The sequence below is a fragment of the Pinus tabuliformis genome, chromosome 6, assembly GCF_031772625.1.
Source record: "Pinus tabuliformis cultivar Carrire ecotype Pingquan chromosome 6, CPIR1, whole genome shotgun sequence".
NCBI classification, from domain to species: Eukaryota; Viridiplantae; Streptophyta; class Pinopsida; order Pinales; family Pinaceae; genus Pinus; species Pinus tabuliformis.
Genome location: NC_142292.1, coordinates 1,018,761,123 through 1,018,784,220, shown reverse-complemented (window position 1 = coordinate 1,018,784,220; position 23,098 = coordinate 1,018,761,123). Strand labels below are relative to the sequence as shown.

General features: G+C 36.5%; 1 protein-coding gene across 1 annotated transcript in view; it reads left to right on the top strand.

The window, feature by feature from the left end:
* LOC149262457 (uncharacterized) overlaps positions 1-23,098 on the top strand; it is a 233,857-nt gene that overhangs the window by 187,046 nt on the left and 23,713 nt on the right. Inside the window, exons 12-13 of the mRNA XM_089424677.1 lie at positions 1,476-1,622; positions 3,964-4,046. Coding sequence (XP_089280803.1) covers positions 1,476-1,622; positions 3,964-4,046 — 230 coding nt within the window. The remainder of the gene's footprint in view (positions 1-1,475; positions 1,623-3,963; positions 4,047-23,098) is intronic.

The window sequence follows — 23,098 nt, the reverse complement described above, 5'->3', positions numbered from 1 at the left end:
TTGTGATTGTTGATGAATCTTTAGTGCTTCTTTATTCTCTTTATAACAATGTTCCACTGAGTTTCCGGGATGGGGAACACAGGAGCGGGGATACACACAAGGGGGGCGTATATAAGCAACCCCAAAATTTAGGGTAATTTCAGGGAAACAGGGGGATGTCAGAGTCATAAAAATTAAAAATTTATTAAAAATTTAATATATAAAAATAAAAAATAAAATCCCAACACTATGTCAATAACTAAGTAAATATTAAATCTTCATAATTATGAAATGTACATCTAAATATGATCATCATTTCGTATTAGACTAATATGAATCATAATTATCATTTGACATTATGCAATGTTCCATCTAAATTCATCATTTGGGAATGAGCATTAATATTATGCAAGGTACATCTAAATTAAATTTTGACAATCGAAATTACACAATACACATCGAAAGTAAATTCATCATATGACAATGACAATATGATGAAATCTAAGATAGCCATAGAATATTAAACTAAAAGTAAACATAGAAAGTAGTGAAACACTAGTAAATTTCTTAAAAAGTATTAAATAATAAATCACAGCTCCAATCTGGTGGCTCCAGGTCACAAAATGAAAATCACAGCTCCAAATGTCTTAGGCTCCTGGTCGATGGCAAATCCGAATCATAGCAAATTGCAGATGGAAAATGTCAAGAGTCGGTAACAAGAAAATCTCGGGTGGCAAGGTAAAATCTTGAGCGGCGGTAGAAGAAAAATGTCGGGCAGAAAGGTAAAATCGTAAGGTTAATGAGAAATGTGAATGATTTTGTTTTAAAGTTGTACTTTATCCTTTAGTTTTTATTTTCATTTTTTAATTCTATTAAAATTTGTAGTTTTTTACGTTTTTAATTGTTATTAACAAAAAAATTTGGGGGGACGCTTTTCGTCACCAGGAAAAAGTCCCCCCCAGAGTTTCCCCGTCTTGGGAGCGTGGGGGAGCAAGGAAGCGCATCCCCCACCCTGGGGTGCACGTCCCCGTGGAACACTTCTTTATAACCTAAACAGTAGTAAATATGGAACATTAGTGCACTTTTTATACTTCTATCTGCAATTCTTTACTGAGACCAATGATATTAGCAAAAAAGGAAGCAAGAGAAAGTGCAAGACTACTCCAGTGACACAGTATATTTCTGAGTAAAATTGTTTTTTGCTTATGTCAATTTGTTATGTTTCAGTAGGTATGATGTGAGTCAGATGTAACCATGAAAGACTTTGTTGCACGAAACAACAATTTTGCTTTCTTATTCAATGATTACTATATATTTAATCTTGTATAATTGGGTTTATCCTTGTCCACAATCTTTTTGATCCATGGTTCATGTTCTTTTAATTTTCCCTGTGTCCAAATATAAATATTGAATTTCCAGTTTTACACTTGTAGATTTATTGTGTAGTTGCTTAGAGAAACTATAATAATGATATTCTTGAATGCCATACATTACAGATTGGGCTATATAATAGCATGGTTGATAAAAAAGGGGAAGAAGGTGCTGAAGCTGCAATGAAGGCATATCATGCATCAAGAGAGCAGAGTGATCATGCAACTGAAGTTTCTGTAGGAAGCAATGTTTCGTCTTCTCTGATAAATAGGGTAAGGATATTATTCACATTCTTGAGAATCATTTTGAAATTTTCTGCTTTGTAGTCAAGATGGCTGATTCAATGTTTCTTTTTATATGTAATGTTTTGATTTATAGTTTCTCTCTTTTGACTATTGAGTTTTGATCTCTTTTGCAAGCCTGGATTCAAATTATTAGATTGAGCATCTTTTACTTTTATGGCTGGTTATGTCACTCCACAATTCTTAATCTCCTTCCACTTCCAAGTTCTTATAGCACAGTTTGATACCATTACCATCTGTAATATCGTTCTAAGGGCCTTTCTTAAGGGAGGGGATGAGAAGGTCGCATTAGCATTACGGTTGATGGTGTACCAGATCGTACTATCCATCATCATATTCTAGAATTTATTGCCTTCCACTGTCACAATGGTATTTGGACTTTAGGCGGCAGGCCAATATGTTGATGGCCAGAATGAAATATCTGTTAGGCAGGATTTTCCTTTCCAATCTGGTATAGAGAAACCATTGTGATTGCAAACAGGCTCAACACTATCCTTCCCTTTATAAGCTCTGATAGTTTATCATTGCCAAGAAAGCAAAGAATTCCATACTAAAAGTCTACAAGAAGTTGAAAATATCTTATTTATTTGTCAATTGATTCTATTTTAGTTAGACATGCTTTTGCTTCTAGTACTAACAAAACTTTGCTTAAGGTTGCCTATGTTGATTTCTAGTGCTAATTAGACAAGCACAATTTTCTGCAACTGATAATTACTTCCATTGATATATGATATTACATTAACACACTCCAGAACATTATTAAGCAATTTACTAATTACACTCAGAAAATTCAACTGGTCAAACATTGACTGTCACAGAAATTTGACTCCTTAGAAACTTCGGCATCTTCCTCATGAGAGAAAAAATTGAGTGATGGGTGAGTGAGTAAATGAGAAGTTCAAGTGCTTTTTATAGTGATATTAGGGTGCCCAAAGAGGTGCATCTCTTTGCAAATTATATATATATATATATATATATAGCTGGGAATACTTTGCGCAACTACCCAAAGATGAACGTGAATTAGGTTACAACCACCCACAGATGCAGTATATTCTTTATATTTCGGTAATTATACATATTTACCAGGAATTACTGACCACCACAATTTATGCAGTTCTTTGCATAAATTTAGGTAGGAGTAAAAGTAAATATGTTGTACATGAAGATTGTAACAACCCCAAAAATTTAACAGCCTATGAATCAGTTTGGCTTTTGATGGCAGAAGGTGAATCTGAGATACCCTACATTGGGATTTATGCCCTCAGTAGTTGGAAATTTGGAATGAGTAGCAGCTTACTTCTATAGGTCCTTCGACATCTAGGTGTGGTTAGCAATTGGAATGACTTTGTCCAATGAATTCAAGAAAGAGAGTCATGTGGATATTTGTTTTGCACAACCCATTGTACTAAGAGAGGTCAGGTGCATTCTATAGATCAATATGGATGACATATGTAATATAATGTAACACTAATAAACTAAAATGAAAAAAATGTAGTAACATAAAATGAAAAAAGACTATGATAAGAAAATAAACAAAAAAATAATAAGATAACTTAAGATAGATCCATCTTAACCCTTGATATTTTAAGCACAAGATGTTTATACCTTGGTTTCTTTTTGATCCCTCTTTGTGCTTAATAAATCTGCGGTTAAGATGGATCTACATTGGCTAGATGCATGGGTATCCTTCCTCATTACTTATATTAGGTTTAAAAGCATAGAGCATTATATTAAATGTAATTAATATGGATAGAAAGAAGATACAAATGAAGTGTATTTGCTAGATCTTCCTCTTATTATGGAGGCAATGTTTCTGAAATGAAGGCTAAGAAAAGGTCACAATTAATTACAAAGAAAGTTGTGTGATAGAGGAGCTCGAAAAGAGCATTATGACTGAGATTATGTTTTAATGATGGCCATTTTATAATGTAGTAAGTTTAGTACTTTTATGTTAGTTGTTTGATTAAGGTAAAGTGACTTGAAGTGATTTTAATCAAGTCACATTCCTTTTTGGGTATGTATTGTGGTTTCTGCCAACTTTGGTCTCTTTCATGAGAAATAACACGTACATGGAAGGTATTAATCTGGATCAGATGTCATATCTATATGGAACCATTTGGAAGACACGGGCAGTAATCTTATTGAACTTTAGTACCCTGTTAGTTAATATATCTATTCTTTCTGTATAGTGTATTTGGGAATGTGGAGTATAAATCTTGATTGCAAAATACATGGAATTGATATGTCCAGTTATTGGGATTAGAGCAATCACAGAATATAATTTAATGGACTCTCCTAACTTTCCTTGCAGATCGATGCCATGCTTCACAAGCTAGAAAAAGAAATTGATGATGTAGATGCAAAAATTGGTGACCGATGGCGAATATTGGACAGGTAAACTCCAACAATCTGTCTTCCATTAGTTATATGGGGATTGATAAAATTTGTTGTATTGCATGCTGGCTTTGTGGTTTTGTTAATCCAGGTTATCAGGGATAAAAGAGAGATATTAATTAATGCACAGACAGCTAACACTATAAGGAGAATGATAAAAGAGGGCTTTGATAAACGGGAAAGAAGCTTCATAAAATTACAGTGTCTCTCTCTGAGACACTAGGCTCAGTATTGTTTGGACCTTGTAAGGGAATTGTGGTTGCATATCTCAACCTTGGCAGGGCCTCATAGGGGGGCTGTACTCTCGATTGCCCTCTGATGGCCTGCGTGGTGCCCAAAGTTCATTCAAGTACTATATTTATTCTCACTTTTATTTAGACTTGAGCCTCATGCATATGCATTGATTGGATTATTATTGAGTTTTTGTCATAAAGGAAGGGTGATCTCCAAATTTGCTGTTGTGCTATAGTTATTGTAATGGAATTTAGCATTATATGTTCATAATTTGAAGGGTTGACTATTGAGCAACTGAATAAATGTTATGATTAATGTGGTGAGGAGGGTAGGGAGATTATGATTGGAATAGCAGACACAAAGCTGTGGAACTTGGTTTTCACAAAGGGTCCTTTGTCGAAAATGATACCCAGTATGCCCGAGGGTAACCAGCATATTTGTGTCTGACCTCCTGTAAATCTTCCTCATTGCTTCAAGCCTTGGGTAGAGTATTAATAGAAATGTCAAAGATTCAAAATGAAATGATTCTCATCACTCTCTAGAAGAACTCGGGGAAAGGAAATGAATGAAGAGATGAAATGGAATGAACCATTTAATGAACCTAAAACCAATTCCTGGGTGGATCAATTGCAAAACGTTTTTGTAGAACTTCCAATACCTGTTCAACAAATTCGTTCCCAAACTTACCTCATCAACAATATGTGACAAATCATTGCAAAACTCTCTTGCATAAGGATGGGGGTAAGCGAATTTTGTGTCTTTGAAGGATAGTTTACTCATGAATGTTAATAGGTCAAACAAGCTTAACTTGGACATGCTTGGTTATCTTTTTGAGAAATACAAATAAATAGGGCTACAACATCATCCTTACCACAGTGTCCAAGTTGCTATGACGGGCAGATCACGAGGAGTTTCCAACTTCAATATGATGCTGTTAATTTCTATTGCCTCGTAGCATGACTGAAATATTTGCTCAAACCAACACTACTAGTCCAGAATCTTACTTAAGCAGTTCATGCATACATGCTTTTGGCAATATTGGTGAACTAGGGGGTGGCAATGAGATAAAATGGGGTGAGGGACTCGTGTCTTTCTAGCTAGGGAGATGGATGTCATTCCATGTCACACAAGTCTCTAATCTCAAAAGGAAGAGTACCACACAAACATCAGGTCAAGGTCTAGCAATCCATGAGCATGCTCTCTTCCATGTGTATGTCCATCACGGTACAACCAAGGATAGTCAAGACACCATGCACCCCATATCACATAAAACATCCCCAAGCATAGTGTAAACATTTTTGGAGTAACCCTGAAAAGCTAACGTTTCGGAGAATTACCATAGAACATATGATGGAGGACTCAAGCAATTAATGATCCGTCATCTTGATAACACTTAGAGAATGAGCTTAGGGTTTACGACAAGAAATTCCTAGAATAGAATGAGCTCAAATAAGCTTAACTTGTACATGCTTGGTGATCTTTTCAAGCAATACAAATAAATAGGACTGCAACATCATACTTACCATAGTCTCCAAGCTGCTACAATGGTTAGACCACGAGGGCTTTCCAGCTTCAATATGATGATTTTAATTTCTGTTTCCCAGTAGCATGACTAGAATCTTTGCTCAAACCAACATTGCTAGTCTAGAATCTTACTTAAGTAGAATATGCATACACACTTTTGGAAATATTGGTTAACTAGGGGGTGACAGTGACATAAGATGGGATGAAGGACTCCTGTCCTTCAAGCTAGGGAGATGGATGCCATTCCATGTCCCACAAGTCTCTCATCTTGAAAGGAAGAGTACCATACAAGCATCAGGTCAAGGTCTGCAATCCTTGAGCATGATCTCGCGCATTTGTATGTCTGTCATGGTACAACCAAGGATAGTCAGCACACCCTGCACCCTATATCACGTAAGACATCCCCAAGCATAGTGTAAACCTTTTTGGAGTAACCCTAAAAGCTAACATCTCTCACAATTACTTGAAAGCATAGAACATATGATGGAAGATTCAAGCAATTAATGATCTGTCATCTTGATAACACACAAAGAATGAGCTTAGGGTTTACTACAAGAAAGTCCTAGAATAGAATAAGATAAGAGAGTTGTGACTTGTCAAGGAAAGCATCTTGCTTTTGTTGAGGATAGAATGAGAGAAGAGAGGAAAACTTGAAGAAAAGCAATGCTACCTAAGCACATCAGACTTTGCCAATTGTGGATGAAGTCTCTTCAAAATAGGCATTAATACTTGTACAAAATATCCCTTGCAAGTAGGTTGCATAAGCTAGAGTGAAAGGTGTTGAAAAATGTAACTAGTTTCGATCTTCATAATTGTCAATGTACTCAAATTATTATGTATATCTTATGTTACACTAAAAAGAAGAAAGAAAAATATTATTTTTAAACATGGGTTTCATGCTCCATTTTGATGGTCATCTAGGTAAAGCATGTTCTCCATGCTTCTAGGGTTTGTCATGTCAACAAAATATTTTTCTTAAGTCTATATCATTTGTATAAGACTTTATTGGGCAAGTTGTAACTTGTAAAAGATATTAATTATGAGTTTAGAAAGTCCTATAAGTCTCCTAGCGCAAGGCGGCCCTGGTAGAGACAAGTCAGCCTAGAAAAGGCTATTTGACCTCATGGAAAGCCTATAAATAGAAGCAATTTCGACCTCATTTAGAACCAATTCGATCTCTCCAGAATCAAGTTTGATTTGAAGCTAGAAGCAAGAAGAAAGGAAGAGCAAAGGTCTAGTAAGCAAGGAGTAATCAAGAAGAAGTAAACTTTTTTTGTTGGGCCTTATTCTCTCACACATATGAAGGTCAAGGTTTCCGCAGCTTCAAGAAAGGCTGAGAATCGTAGGTTCGAATTGCAGGAGGCTGAATTGTAGATCCAAATTGCAGGAGAGTTGAATACTCTGATTTGGTCTAGTTTGACTTTGGAGACTTTAGCTTGTTTGAAGGAAGACTTCTTGAAGAATTGACACGTGCTAGAATTAGGGTTTCTGCAGCCACTACAAGGTTGAAAATTGCAGGTCGAAGTTGGGGGCCAAAGTTAAAGCTGGCAGCTGGTTGAAGCAGAAATGGTCCTTGCTGATTTGGTTGGTTTCTGACCTAATTAGAAAGGCTTCTTGGAGGGCTGACTTGGTGTGTGGAGGACTTGGTCTAGGGTTTTGGGTCTTGGTTTTCTCATTTGAAGTAGATTTGATAAGAAGAGAAGAGATTCTTTCTGGGGTTTCCCCTATCTTGGAGCCTATATGTCGTGTCCATTCTCTTTATTGTTTTTGCTCTTGATAATTGTTTGATGAAAAGATCTAATAAAGAAACATAAGAAGATAAATACAGTTCAGAAGCAATTATTAAGGTTAAGGAGAATTTGAATTAATAGTTGCCCTATTGCATTCTCCAAGATGGTATCAGAGCTAAGGTGAACAAGAGAAGGCCGCTGGAAGATCATCTTGAAGGATTTGCTTGAAAAGGGAATCATTTGTAGAAGGACACAAAGAAGAAGACCTATTGATCTAGAAGGAGGGTTAATACATCAATTTTTCAGCGAAGATCTCATCATCTCAAGAAAGGATCAAGCTCTCATTGTGTTAAGTTTTAGGTATGTTCTATGTTTAAAGCAGTTTATTTCAATTTTCACAGTTGGCTCAATATCTTTTCCAGATTAGCAATCACATCAGCATTAAGGTAAAATGCAGATAGAACATAAACATAAATTGCTAAAGACAAGCCAAGACAAGAGGACACAAGATGTGGCGTTAGCTAGGGACAAACCCCAATGTGGGGAAACCCTTGATCAATTCTTCTTATATGTTCTTCAATAGTTCAACAGAGAGAGAGAGAGAGAGAGAGAGAGAGTACATTTACCACAAATGTCAACACTTTGACTTATCTAAATAAGAGCATAGATCATCTCTGAGAAGATGATACATGAGATCAGTTGAAGACATGCTACTTCAACTGATTCTCCAAGGTGACTCCTTCACCTATCATTGTGTTGCATCTCGTCATAATGCTGCACCTCATTGTGCTACACCATGCTGCAACCTATGCTGCATTGTTGTCCCATGTGCCATTGTTGAACCATGTTGTCATACAACATGTCTCATGTGCTTGCCACAACTAACCATGCTGTCCATGCTTGCCATGCTGCACCATGCTTGCCATGTTGCACCATGCTGTCCATGCTATCCATGCTTGTTGTTCCGTTGTGCTACTGTTGCACAATGTCATTGTTGTCCCATTGTGCCACTACCTCATCATTGTGCTGTCCCATTGAACACTATGGAACAATATCATTGCTGATAGTACTGCTGTCCCATCACGGCTTGTTATCCTAGCAACCCAACATTGCTGCTGTCCCAACATACTTACGCTGCTCTAAATATATATGTACCATTGCCTAGCTGTCCTAGTTTTACTGTTGTAACAGCTGTACCTAACAGTCACCTCACAGTTCTAGGGTCCTTGATTGCAACAATCTTGGACTGGTTAGGGTACTTCCAACAACCCTTCAATCTGCCGAAAAGTGCCCTCCTTTACTGCGGCTACCCTTCTAAGAGAGGAGGAGACCCTATACTGCATTTTCTGGGTAGTCTATGCCTCATCAACAACTTCGACATTCCTCTGTTTGCTGCGGCTTGCTATATCAAGTCTCTTCTTGACTGTGGCAGCCCAACACTCTTCCAAATGATCCTAAAACAATCGTTATTGCCGTGACATAAGGCCTGCGATTAGGGCACACTTGGACAGTGACTAGGGCACAAACTAAACTGTGGATTTAGCCTCATACATCAACGTTTAGGGCTTGTCTTCCACGTATAATTATGCCTTATCCTTGGCTGCAGTTAGGTCACGTTGAGGCCTCCTTTATACATCATTCATCTGCGTCTATAGTGTTGCGTTAGTCATTCTATTCTTTGCGGCTAGGGCACAACATAACCTTCTTTTCTTTGCGGTTAAATATCTTTTTCTAGGACAATGTTTAGGGCTTTTAAGGACAGCTGCTTAGGGTCTCTTCTAGACCTGCGTTTAGGGCAGTTAAAACTTCTCCTTGCTGCGCTATAGAAGCTCCTCCATGATTGCATTAAGGCTTCTTCATTGACTGCGTTAGGGTTTCTTCATTAGGGCAGCGTAGAGCCTAGGACACTCCCTCTAGATCTCTCCTTCATCAAAACCCAAAACAGAATGAAGGGAGAGATCACAAGAGTGTGAGTGTGTCAAAATGACTTGAAGGCCACCTCTATTAATACTAAAACGTTGAGCACAAGTGGGGGCAATTTGGTTGCTGGCCGACTTTGTTGAATTGTCTTATAACACAAATAAATTCATAACTCCATGAATACTTATCTGGATTCTGAATCAGATGATCCTTAGATCAATCCTACACCTCTCAATGAGAGGAATCCAAAAAAAATATCAGCTGCCATAAATAAGATGACCCACATGGAGTTTGGCCCTGGTTGCCAATTTTAACACTCCCTCTCAACTAGGGAGAACTCCATCCACTGATCCATATGTTCGACTGTACTATCTCTGCCATCAGTGGCCTGCACTGCTCTGCTGAACCATGAAAAAGAAGAATTGATTGAGAATGTCTCATACCATTCTCTACTAACCCGAAGTCAGTTTGATTGATCCCAGATCAATATCACAAGAGAGTGTCTCAAACCATTCATATTGATCCCATATCAGTTTCATTGATCCCAGATTAGTTTCATTGATCCCAGATCAATGGAGGTCATCCTAGCATAGGGAGTATGGTAGATACTCCCTATGCGTCTATCGTTAGTACTACTATGGTCCCTAACCCCATTTCCCTGCTCATTGGCCAGATGAGAGGTACTTCCCATGAGTCCCAGACTGCATGGTAGGATGCCTTGACAGGAGAAGCATTCATCTTGTCCCTAATTCGCCTCGGGGTATCATAGGGGAACGCTGAGTCATTCACCTTGTACACAACACACCATTAGGGGAGGGTGAGTCGCCCTATGGTTGTTGGTTGCTCCATTAAGTACCCAAAGCCCCTCGGAGCTCCCAGAGCTCAATGCATGCAACATGCAGGACCCTCATAAGAGGGTCTCTCAACGACTCCAAGTTGTTCGGGAAAGTCACAAATTTGACCTTTCCCCAGGTCTTTGACAAAATGTCTGCAACCTGTACATTAGTCTCAATGCGATGGAGCCTCCTCGCTCATCGATGTACCATATCCCAGATAAGGTTGTATCTGATGTCTAATTGTTGGAGCAATCATAGAATACGAGATTCCTCAACAATCGAATCCCCCCCTGGTTGTCACAGAGGATCACGGTGGTATCCATCATGTGTACAAACAACTCGTTAAAGAGCTTCCACAACTAGGTAACTTCACACAAGATCATACTCATAGCTATGTATCCGGTCTCAACGGTGCTTATAGCAACTGACTTCTGCGTCTTGCTCATCCATGATATCGAAGCAGAATCCAAAGAGCACTAACACTCATAAGTGCTCTTGCGGTCCTCCACACTGCTTGCCCATTCAGCATTCGAATAATCATGCAGTGTCACATTTCTGGTAGTGTATCTCAATCCATGAGAGATTGTGCCCTGAAGATTTCTCAAAAGATTCTTGGCACCAGTCCAATGGGGCTCAACCATATATGAGCTCATCATGCTAACTGCAAAACATATGTCCGGGCGGAAGTTCACCGAGAACATCAACGTGAATGAACTTATGAAACTTAGAGGCATTTCCCAAATTTGGTTCATCATCACTACCATATAACTTCTGAAAGTTAAGATCCTCGAGGTAGTCATGGGCTTGCAGTTTACCATTCCACATCCGGAATCCAACTCCCTCTTACTTCTGCAAATGAGAGGGTCTGCACCTGTCAAAAATAGATCATCCTCAGAAGGTCCTGGTATGAGAGGTTTATCATCCACAACCTTCAAGCAATGGTTTGGATTGGCTACACTCCTAGTGAATCTTAGCTTCATCAGACAGCTATCAATCCTCTCATACTATGCCCGGGGTGTTTTGCTTCAAGCCATAGAGGGCTTTCTTCCACCTGCACACATGAGATTCCTGATCATGAATCTCAAACCCCTCAGGTTGTTCCAAACCTATGGACCTGTTACATGAGGGGAATGGTCCCCTTGTAAGATTTTCCTTCAGTACATCTCAGACATGTACCTTCATGCTCTTCTTGATATCAGACATCCTTGTCACCATCTGAATCACATCGGGTAGGGCCCCATAATAAGTAGACCTCTAGTGCTATAGATGAGATGTGACAACTGACATGGTCCCCAATGGACCATCCTGCAACTTGATACAAATTTCCAACCCTGAACTCATGAGTAAAAGCATCTTAGAAAATTCTATTTTCAAATGCATACCTTTCCATTGATGAATGCCACCCTGAAACCTTCGACTTATATTTCCGAAATGGACATCAAGTTCTTCTTGCGATTAGGTACATAAAGAGATTCTCGTAAATGAATTGAGTTACCCTCATTCAATTTAGGGGTAACATTCCCTACACCCTTTCCACGATAGGTGGCATCAGCTCCAAGTATAATCCCACGATTGTTTCCATCTCTACTAAATTAGAGAGATCACCCTTCTATCCAATGAAGTGCCTTGAAGCACTACAATCAATAAGTCAGATTCCCAAAGAATCTGAAGGAGAGGGCCAATACAAGATAACGCTTCTTTATCTTATCAGAAACAATATTTGATTCTTCATACCCGGGGTTCCTTGCTTTCTTGAAGAGTCGACTGTTTCCTTGATGACCTGCATTACCTGTCATTCCCTCGATCATTGAAGATGTCCCTAGAATGATTGTTATCTTCATCAAGAGATGTGTCCCTGCCATTCGGACACTCCTTCGCATAGTGGTCGAACTTATTACTAACAAGGCATCTGTCTTTCTTTCCACCCTTAGATCCATATTTCCTAATGAAGTGGTCTTTAGGTAGGCCATCAGAAGCTTCCGCTGTGCCATTCTGATAATGTTCTCTGCTTCAAATTCACCCTTGGTATATTTGAAGAGGGATGAGGAATCCACTGATCCTTTTGTTCTTTCCCAACTGTCTTTGGTGATTGCTTTTTCACTCTTGCTCGAGCTTTGTCTTTACCTTAGCTCTGATAGAATGTTAAATTTTAGGTATGTTCTATTTTAGGAAAGTCCCAAGTCTTTATTGCAAGATCCAAGAGGATTAAGAAAGGGAAGTTTGGAAAGTTCAAAAGAAAGCCAGATATGTCCAAGATTCAATGCTTTGGCTGCAATGAGTATGGACACTTTAAGAGGGATTGTCCAAACAAGAAGAACAACAAAAGAAAGGAAAGAAGTGAAGCTCACATCACTGATGAGAAGGGAGAACCTGAGACGAAGTTGAAAGGAGAAGATCCTAAAGATCTTTACTATTGAAGGAAGCTCCATCTACACCAGGTTCTTTATGCAATTTGTCTTTCTTTAGTAGAAAGTAGAGTATAACATGCATTACTGCATTCTCTAGAAGAGTCTTGATTTTTGTAAAAACATGGCATCATAGATAGAAGCATATGGTAGTAGAGGAATTAGAGTCTACATAATCAAGTTGCTTTGAAAAGTCACCTAGCTTAAATAGAATTAGAATATTGGGACCACATTGTATATTATAGTTCATCCAAACATTTTCTAACATAATGTTAGAGGTAGTCATTTTGCAAAGATGGATCATCAATATCCTATAAGAACCATCATTTTGGAAGCTTCTTGGAAGAAGCATTGTGACTGGTATATATTCCATCTAGTATGGAAACAATACTCTTGAAGGACGAAAGAATGCAGATGTAATATTCCTCGTTGGAAAATAACATTAAATACCCAAAACATGAACTAGCAACAATAATTAAAATTAAATTCCAAGCACCTAAATCAAAACACCATAGAAAATAAGCAAAATAACTGAGCCATTTTATTAATGAATGGGAATATGGGTACATAATGAGTAAGAACAATGGAACTTGGGCTTGCTATGCAAGCTATGCAAATCCTAGGTGAAATCTTGCTGACGCAACTACTGAAATGGCTCCAAACTGATAATGCACACTGCCCATAAAATCTGATGTAGGCTGCCAAATGGAACTGGAAGTTCTTCTCAAAATAATGCCCAAAATGCTTTGAAATCGCAGCCATGAGCTCCCGTCCCCAAACCGGAAAATACCCAGAAAAGGTTTGGCATATCTCCAAGCCAAAATTGAACCCTCAAAGTGATGCAGATTCCCCAACTAACCAACAATTCGCCCTACTATAAGAATGAGGATTTCAAGCTTGAATATTGTCCGTTTTTTTGTAAAATTAGCTAGAGACTCCTCTCAAGAAACCCACAAAAACCTAGAACGGGTTTGGGCTGAACTCACCGACCCCCAGTGACCACCAACAAGTGCAAATTACCCAATTTGGCTAGAAAACGCCCCACAGCCTTGACACTGTTCAATTAAGCCCAAATAGACCACTGGAAATCTCTCCCAATTCTGGCTAAATTCTCCCTTGAGGTATACCTCCAATCTATGACCTTTAACTCTCCTTAACCTCTATTCCCTGCGCACTTCTAGAAAAGTAGAATTTCGGCCCCAAGAATTCCCTCAAACTTAGCCCTACTAATCACCACAAAATCTCCAGATAAAATAATGGAAAACACCTACAAATCCTCTGATGTTTTGCTCCTCTGTAACTGATCTCCCCACAAGTAATTTGAACCGCTTTTGGGCCCTAGAAATAACTCACACTAGCTGTAATAAACTGCAGATATGCCTAATGGAAACTATGAATTGAGCTCCCCAAATTTGCTTCACTACGGAGACACTCGAAGTTCTCTGAAATGAGGGTGGAATTCCTCTTGAAACTGTTGTGCTAAACAAAACTTCTCTTCTTGTGCTAAATAACTCCAAGAGAAGATGTAATGTGAAGTGTAATAGTAAAAAGGAACAAATGAATCCCTCCTTTTATAATTTCTCCCCATGCTTCTAGACCCCCCTTTTAATTATTATTTAATTGGTGGGGGCCATTTTCCACTAAGTGACTTTTTTCTTCATTTTAATAAATTAATAATTTGCTGCAAATCTACAATAAAATAATACTTGTCACCTTCCTCCAAAATAATATTTGCCCCTTTTAATTAATATACCAAAATTGGGCAAAATTCCCAAGCTCACAAAATTGGGGATATTACAGTAGATGGTCAAGTTGCAGTGTTTCTTCCCATTTTTGGTTTGGAATATGCAGGGGGTGGAACAATCTAAGTGTCATAATATTTTCATTTTTCTTTCTTTGGCATTGATCGCATTCTGCCACGTAGTTTTGAATGTCCTTGTACATGTTTACTATTGTTTTTGGAATTTCATTGTGTGCATCTTTAAGATGCACACAACAAAATTCCAGAAACGATAGTAAACATGATTATGAGCTGTTAAAATATACATACAAAAAATGTCTTTGTACATCCCTCTCCAAAAAAATGATTGACGTGCATTATAGTAGGTTTTGAAAAATCTCACATGTTGAGCTGTTGGTGAGTACTGACACTCAAGTATCTTGGATATGAACTTAGATAGTTTCATCCTTTATACCAAAGGATGTCATTTTTCCATTTGATTTTCGAGTTATGAATAAGATTGTTGATTCGGTTACATGTTTCTGGATTCTTCATGTACTCATTTCAAATTTCGTCTAATCATTCTGGAACTATAGTTGAGATTGTAAATAATAGTGGATATTCGTTTTTTCGAGCAAGATCATCAGCTGCGACAATGTCTTTACCCTTCTTATGTAAATTTTTTAAGTCAAAGGTAGCTATTTTCTCCAACCATTTTTGTTGTTTTGTTGAAACTTGAAAGTTTTTTGTTGTTGTAGAAGGTACTACAGGAAAAACTAATGCGGCAGGATAGGGATGCAGGGGACACATAACTGGCATGCGGGGACCCAACGATTCAGTAATGTGGGGGATGTGGAACAAGAATGCAGAGACACAACGATTTAGTGTGACAACCAGGGAAAACATGGTGGGTTAAACAATTGGTTAAAATCACTGTTATTTGGCAGCAGGGTAACACTTATGAAATTACCAATGAATGTGGAGACTACACTTTGAATTTCTTTTTTGTTCATTGAAGACCATCTTTTTTCATCATTATTGGTCATGTACATTCTTGGTAGGTTCTCCTTACTCCCACCCTTACTACACGAAGCGACCCTAGTTAACCCCTTGAATCTAAGTCACAAGGTTTGCTAGATTTTATGCATAAGGTTCAAATTCATGCGAATTTAAAAGCTTTGGTTTAGGTTTGGTGAATTTTCATATAGGTTTGGCACAAATCTATGTGGCTATAATTGATAAACTCTCAGTGGAAGAGAGAGATCACGTGTTTAGAAATCTGATGGTGCGAGCAATTTGATAAAGAGACACGATCTATGACCTACTCTTTGAAAAGCGCCTCGACGTTGAAAAAGAAACTAGTGCTTTGATGTATGTGTAGGTACAAATGAACAAAGAACCAATACGAGTTATGCAGGGGTAGGTTACGACAATATACTCCAATTACATAGGGGTAGTTTACAAGAGTTATGGGTGTCATCTTCAATTAAGTAGGGGCAGGTTATCTAATTATTACTAGGTTCTTGTAAAGTTAAACCATTTAAAATAAAAAAGTTAACTATATTTTAAATTGTACACATTAGAAATGGATTTAATGTTATTATAAATTTTATTAATTTAGTATATAATAATATATTATGAATTAATTAATTATATATGTAATATATAAATTTATTAATATATAAGTTTGATGTTATTAGAAATTTTGTGTTATATATATATATATATATATATATAAAATGGGTTGTGTTGACCACTACGTGTCAATGACCCATAGAAGTACACCCTTTGTTTTTGCAAAAGGGATAGCGCTTGACTGATGTCGTTTAGCTATCATCATCAACCTAACTTCCAAGATGTTATGTAAACCCATAATCTCAGCAGACTCGTGTCATGTATATAATGACCTAGGTAAACCTACCTTTTTAGTGACGATCTCCATTCTAGGACGTTTTTCGTCTCACCGATTCATTTTCGGATGATCTGCAGAGTTTTTCCCTCTAGTCTTACCTAAAGCTAGAATGGGTTTTGTCGCTAGGATCTTGGGCGAGTCCTAGTGTTTTAGATCGAGTCTATGTAAATGTAATTTGGGAATAATCCTAACTATTTGATTAGATTATTTTATTACAAATTACTTGGTTTGTTGGATTATACTTGTGTTGCAGAAATGGGTAGTCTGTGAGGGTCTATTACAAATGGGTTTTCCGCCTTATAATGTAAAAAATATGAAAATCATGATGTAAAATGCCCTAAGTGTTGGAAAAATAATTTATCCCCTCATAGGTTAATTAATTAAATTTTTTGGCAAAAAATTAATTAAAATCCTACGCTAGTAATTTAATTAATTCTAGGTCCTACGTAAATTTAAAGTCTCCAAAGGAAAAATTCGTCGGTCCTAAAAAAATGAATTTTAAGAGGTCCACGGACTAAGGTAAATTAATTATTTTGATAAATTTTGAACTTTTAATCCCTAGGGTTAAGTCAAAGTCAAATTTTTGGGGAAATTAACTCAAAAATTTAATTTTGAGTTAATTAAAATGCATTTAAATGAAAATTTTGAATTTTTTCAAAAAATTAAATATTTCGACGGATGAGATTAAAAGAAATTTTGATCTTCATCAACGTCAAGATTATTTTGACGAGGATCACTCGAACTAGCCGTTGGAGGATTTATCTTTAAATAGGAGGTCATTTGTCTGTCGATCCATCCGATCTCTGAGTCGTGTGCTTAACAAGAAGCTCTGGTGTAAATTTTTTCTAGATAATAAAGAAAGACTTTGGGGTTAAATTCTGCTGGTGTTGCTCTTCATTGGAATATTGTAAGATGTGTTGCTTTCATGCATAACTTTTTCTAAAGCCATTGATGATAGCTTTTGAAGAGTGATTTGAGTACAGGTATCTTTTTCAGTGGCTAGGGTTTGAATAATAATTTAAATTTTGAACGCAATAATAGGTATCTCTATTTTTCTGAATTTTATTATTGTTTTCACGCTCTATTTTTGATGGCTGGATTGAGTTTTGTAGGGAAATCTTGATTTAAATCCTCGGGTGTTAGGGGAAGTTTTCAGTTGAACCAGCCAACTCCCGATCCGTTTTTTCTGAGAAGCCTACCTAGATTAGCTCTGCGCTTATCATAAGATTTTTGTTGGTGATGCATGAAGGATTTTGAGCTACCACCTCCTTTAATTTTTTCTTTTTCTTTATAATTCTTGTGTGGCATAATGATAGATCTGGTTATTTAGAGCCTTTAACTTGTAATTATTGTAATTATTTATCAGGGTTTTTGTTTGTTTGTTTTTTTTTTTTTCAATTTCATCATTGTATATATTGTTTCTGGGTGTTTTGTTTTTGTCATTGCAACTACAGGTCTAAAGGAGAATTCTTGTTTGAAGCCGGATCTAGGCTCTGGAGGGTAAGATCTGGCTTCAGTATCATTTTGCAGATACCCTTTTTTTAAAAAATTTTACAATCCGAGGGTTTTAAAATTCAAATATGGAGATTTTATAATGGTTTCAAGGATAAATCTAAAGTAGAAGAATATCACTTAAATCACAAATTTCTGAGATTTTTTTTTAGGGTTTGAACTACCAACTTTTGGTTGCGTTTTCTTTCTTTGGAAAATTTCGATTTTTTTTTTACTGCCTATGGTTTTCGATGTGCTGCAAATTTTGACTTTTTTTCTTTCGGAAAACCATTATTCCTCCATCCCTGCAAACCCTCGCAGCTGCCATAACTTGCATTTTCTCCTTCGAATCTTGCTGCTACCTGCGTCTTCTCATTTCCTCCATCGTTGTCGACTCCCCACATCCCCTTGCTCCTCGCATTCCCTTGCTCCCATACAACCTGCGTCCTCCTTTACCCTCGCAACTCCTTCTCCCTCACCCATTCTCCTCTGCTGCCATTATCTCTAATGCTGCCACAATCCACAACCCTTTCTCCTGCAAACTTGCATTCAAACCCGAGTTTCCCATCTCCCTTATTCCTCCATTCTCCTTTGCTCGCTCTCCTCCATTGAAACGCTGCCATTGACCCTCATCCACCCCCTGCATCCAAACCCGCGTATCCTTTCAAGCCTACAGTCGCATCCCTCTCTTTTGCTCGTTGAATCACATCCTCTCCTCCAGCTCATGACTACCATAACCTGCATTGTCTTCATCCCTGCTCCCTGCCCATCTGTGGCTCCAAATGCTACTTTCACCGTCGCTGCCACTAATCGAAACCTGTACAAGCTCCTTCTCGACCCTCGTTCGAGCTCGAGCTCTCTTAGCCGCCGTCCTGCACTGCACACACAACACAAACATTCGATTTTGGATTTTTATTTTGTTTTATGAGTTAGGGTTAGATTTGACATTACTAATACTCGATTTCATTTTTACTTTTTACTTTGATTTAATTTTATTTTTGTTTTGACTACCTAGCCTTGTTTTATTTTGATTTTTTTCTTTTTTTTCTTTTTGGTTTTGTTTCACATTTTGATTTTGCTTTTAGTTATGATTTTTTTTTTTTTTTGTTTTGTTTTGATTTTGATTTCATTTTTATTTACAACATTTAAAAAAAATCTAAAAAAAACATTAAAAATCTAGAAAAGTAAAAGATTTAAAAATTTTCAATTTGGTGACTTCGAAATTGCGAATGAAATAAATCAAAAGAAGATATAAACTTTTACATTTAAAAAATAAAATTTTTATGTGGCTTACCTTTCATTAAAAAATTAAATTTAATTAAGGTCTTTTGATTTTTATCTTTGGTCACATTAAAAAATTTAATTAAACATTTGTCACATTAAATTTGCTTCACAAGCTTAGCACATTAAAAATTTACCTAAGGGATAATTAAATTCTAATCTAAAGTTCCTTGGTGTCCTCTCTGTGTTAAGTGTAAAATTTTAAATTTTGTGGTATTGATTTCTCTATTGTCAAGTGCAATTAATGATATCTAAAGATTGAATATAGGAGAAAGACATTTTTTTTTTAATACGGGGTTATTGAAGAAAATCATTTCAAATCTAGAATCATATATTGCTTAGCATTTAAATTTCATAATTTTTCATGGTATTTAATTGCTAGAATATCTTGCATGATAAAGTTTGAGCATTTACATTTAATCATTCATGATCGCCATTTTCACACATTTATATATTGCTCTGGATAACTTGTTTTCATTTGTTTTATGGTTAACTGAATATTAAGGCACTAGTATAAAACTATTTCTATCTTGAGGTTGCATTTGTTTTAATTGTTTGATCTATCCATCTTGGTTAACCTGGACTTGTTTTATATTCATCAAGTTGCTCACCCTTAAGTCTCCTAGAGCTCGTGTTCCATAGGTTTCCTTCATTCATTTATCCCTAGGGACTACCCCCGTTGACTTGTCTAGGAGAGAGTCTAAACAGAGTGAGTAAGGATTAGAGTGACAATCCTTACTCTGAGCGTTGTCGCGGTGCCTAAACACTTTGTGCAACAACTGGTTGAATGTTATATATATATATATATATATATATATATATATATATATATATCAAGGCTGCTTGGAAGTGGGAGCGGAAGTGGGAAGTAGGAGTAAGACTGACAATTTTTAGAAGTTTCTGGGTTGGGAGCATTTTCGGGAGCGATTTTTATATAATATATATTTTTATATATTTTGATGCATATATGTCAACAGAAGCAAGTAGAATGATGGCCTAGTTATAAAAAACATAAAAACATGGATTAAACCATATCGCATGAATCATCTAGTAGTTATAATCTTCATCAACCAGAATCCACAACATGTAGATTCTCATCAACCTTAAAGTTTCAAATTCAATTTGTAACATTTTTCATCGCTAAAGTTGTAACCATTACCAAACTATAACAAAGAATATCAAACATGAAATGAAATATTTCACGAAGCATCATATTCATAATTCATTACCAATTAGTTATAATTGCCAACTTCAAACTTAAATTGTCATATATTGTTTACAAAAACTACCGTAATCAATATGAAAGAGACAATAATTATAAAAAGTACTAGAAACTAGAAAAGACTAGTAAATCTACTATCTACTAAAATTTCTTGCCACGAGAAACTTCTAACCAAAAACTCGTAATGATGAGAAGAAATTTTAAGATGAGGAAAAATTTGCAAGTTGATGTCTTGTTCAATGATGAAAGGATACAATATTGAGCACATGTTTAAGGAGATATGAAAACATGTGGACACCCTCCAACATTTGCAGGTTAAGTAGAAAGATTAGTATATTGTATGTGAAAGATTTTTTGCAATGAAATCATAGAGAAAATTCACTTCTTTATCAAGAATAAATGATTGGCCCTTTGTATGTTAAAAAAGGAAAAAAATAACAAAAATGTCTCTATTGATCTTGAATTTCTCACCAAATATTACCGTTACAATAGATCCACATTAAAGATTTGTTTAGCATTGATACTAAAAGTGGAATTGTAAATATACTTGGGATGAGAAAGGAGTGCTAATTTTTTGAAGGAATGCCAACATAATGAAACATTGAAATCGAACACTCAAGTTCCCTTTTGCTACAGACATGTAGTGAAGAAAATTCCATTGTTGAGGAGGAATCATTGATCGAGAAGAAACCAGTTTGAAAATGTAACACGGTGCTTGGGTATAGAATAAATCATAGACCAATGCTAATTGACTTAACCCTTCTTGTCAATAGACTAAAATGGATGGCGCCATATTTTTTGTATATGAAGGATGTTTTATTCACATGTTGAGTGTTTGATGAACTTTTATATGGCGCCGTAATATTTTGAAGAATTTTAGACAGTGTGTTCGTTGATTGAAGACTATAGTAGAACAATGGATTTAGTTCAAGAGAACCATAAGGAAAAATAAACAATTCCTTCCTTATAACAACATGATGCCAAACTACCTCAAATTGGGCTTATGTTTGTGATGCATACAATTGATGCTCCATGCTGAAGACTCTCATATACTCAAGAGAATGTAGAAGAGGAATACTCTTTCGACCAAGATTAAATCTCCACTGATGGAGGACTCTATTGTAGGAAAAGTATGCACATAAGACACCATAAAAAGTTCAAGATGAGAAGAGATCATGAATGGAAGATCTATTTGAAGGAGAAAGAATATGACTTTGTTGTTGGTGTTCTCGATGTAAGAGAAAACATTGTTTATACAAGGAAACCATTTTGATGATGTGATGTTACTAAAGAAATGCATGGCTCTCTCTACGGTGCTGAGAAAGAAGATGAATTTTGTTTGTATTCTAGAATATTGAGAAAGGATATGGTTAAAAGAGAATTTGGTGAAGGGAAGCCCCTTGTGAATGGTGACAACAACACATAATTAACCTAGAGATCACATGACATCGATTACATTATAAGAATATTTTAAAAGTGGTAGTAAAACAATTAGTCCATTGTTGACTATGACATGATGCCTCCCATTTAGTTAAAAGTAACTTGACTAACATGAAGCTGGTATACATAATTCAACACAACTAATTGAGCCAATGACACTGCATTATATTAATACTCGATAGAAGACACAATATTGGAAGAAGTGCAAAGAAAAATATTACATAGGCTATTCTATGATATATAGAAGAGTCCCATTTAGTTGAAGAACATTGTAGAAGTTGACCTAACAAGCACTGACTGTAGCCATGATGGGTTATTATGCTTGACTAGAGAGACTTAGGAGATAGGTATTGATTGGATAGACTAGGTTGAGTAGTATTGATCCATCACTTATGATGGTTGATGAGTCTTTTGATGAGATGGCAAGAATATAACCAACCAAGAATGATTTGGTTAACCAATTCCTCATGCCAATGGTCGATTTTTGCGCTATTAGAAGAATAAAAACTGATCAAGTGGAAAACCAAGGAGATAAGCAACCAATATAATCAAAGGAAACAAATAGGAATTGTTAATTGTTTGAGATGGTTTTGCCCTGGTTGTCCACCTACCTCTGGTGTCTTTGATCTTCGTGTTATGGTTTTGGTAATTGCTTGATGAACTAAGATAAAAGAACATAAGAAAGTTAATAAGAATATAAGAATATCACAAGTAATTATAAACATAAAGAAATCACTTCTACCTTTCTGATTTTCCAACAATATCGACTGTCAGCCAAGCTTCCCCTCATCGGCTACCTCAAGGATTGCATTTTCAATCAACTCATTGGTTGCTCTGCCTAACCAACTCAAACAATTAACAATTCCTATTTGTTTCCTTTGATTATATTGGTTGCTTATCTCCTTGGTTTTCCACTTGATCAGTTTTTATTCTTCTAATAGCGCAAAAATCGACCATTGGAATGAGGAACTGGTTAACCAAATCATTCTTGGTTGGTTATATTCTTGCCATCTCATCAAAAGACTCATCAACCATCATAAGTGATGGATCAATACTACTCAACCTAGTCTATCCATAGACTAGGTTGAGTAGTATTGATCCATCACTTATGATGGTTGATGAGTCTTTTGATGAGATGGCAAGAATATAACCAACCAAGAATGATTTGGTTAACCAGTTCCTCATGCCAATGGTCGATTTTTGCGCTATTAGAAGAATAAAAACTGATCAAGTGGAAAACCAAGGAGATAAGCAACCAATATAATCAAAGGAAACAAATAGGAATTGTTAATTGTTTGAGTTGGTTAGGCAGAGCAACCAATGAGTTGATTGAAAAT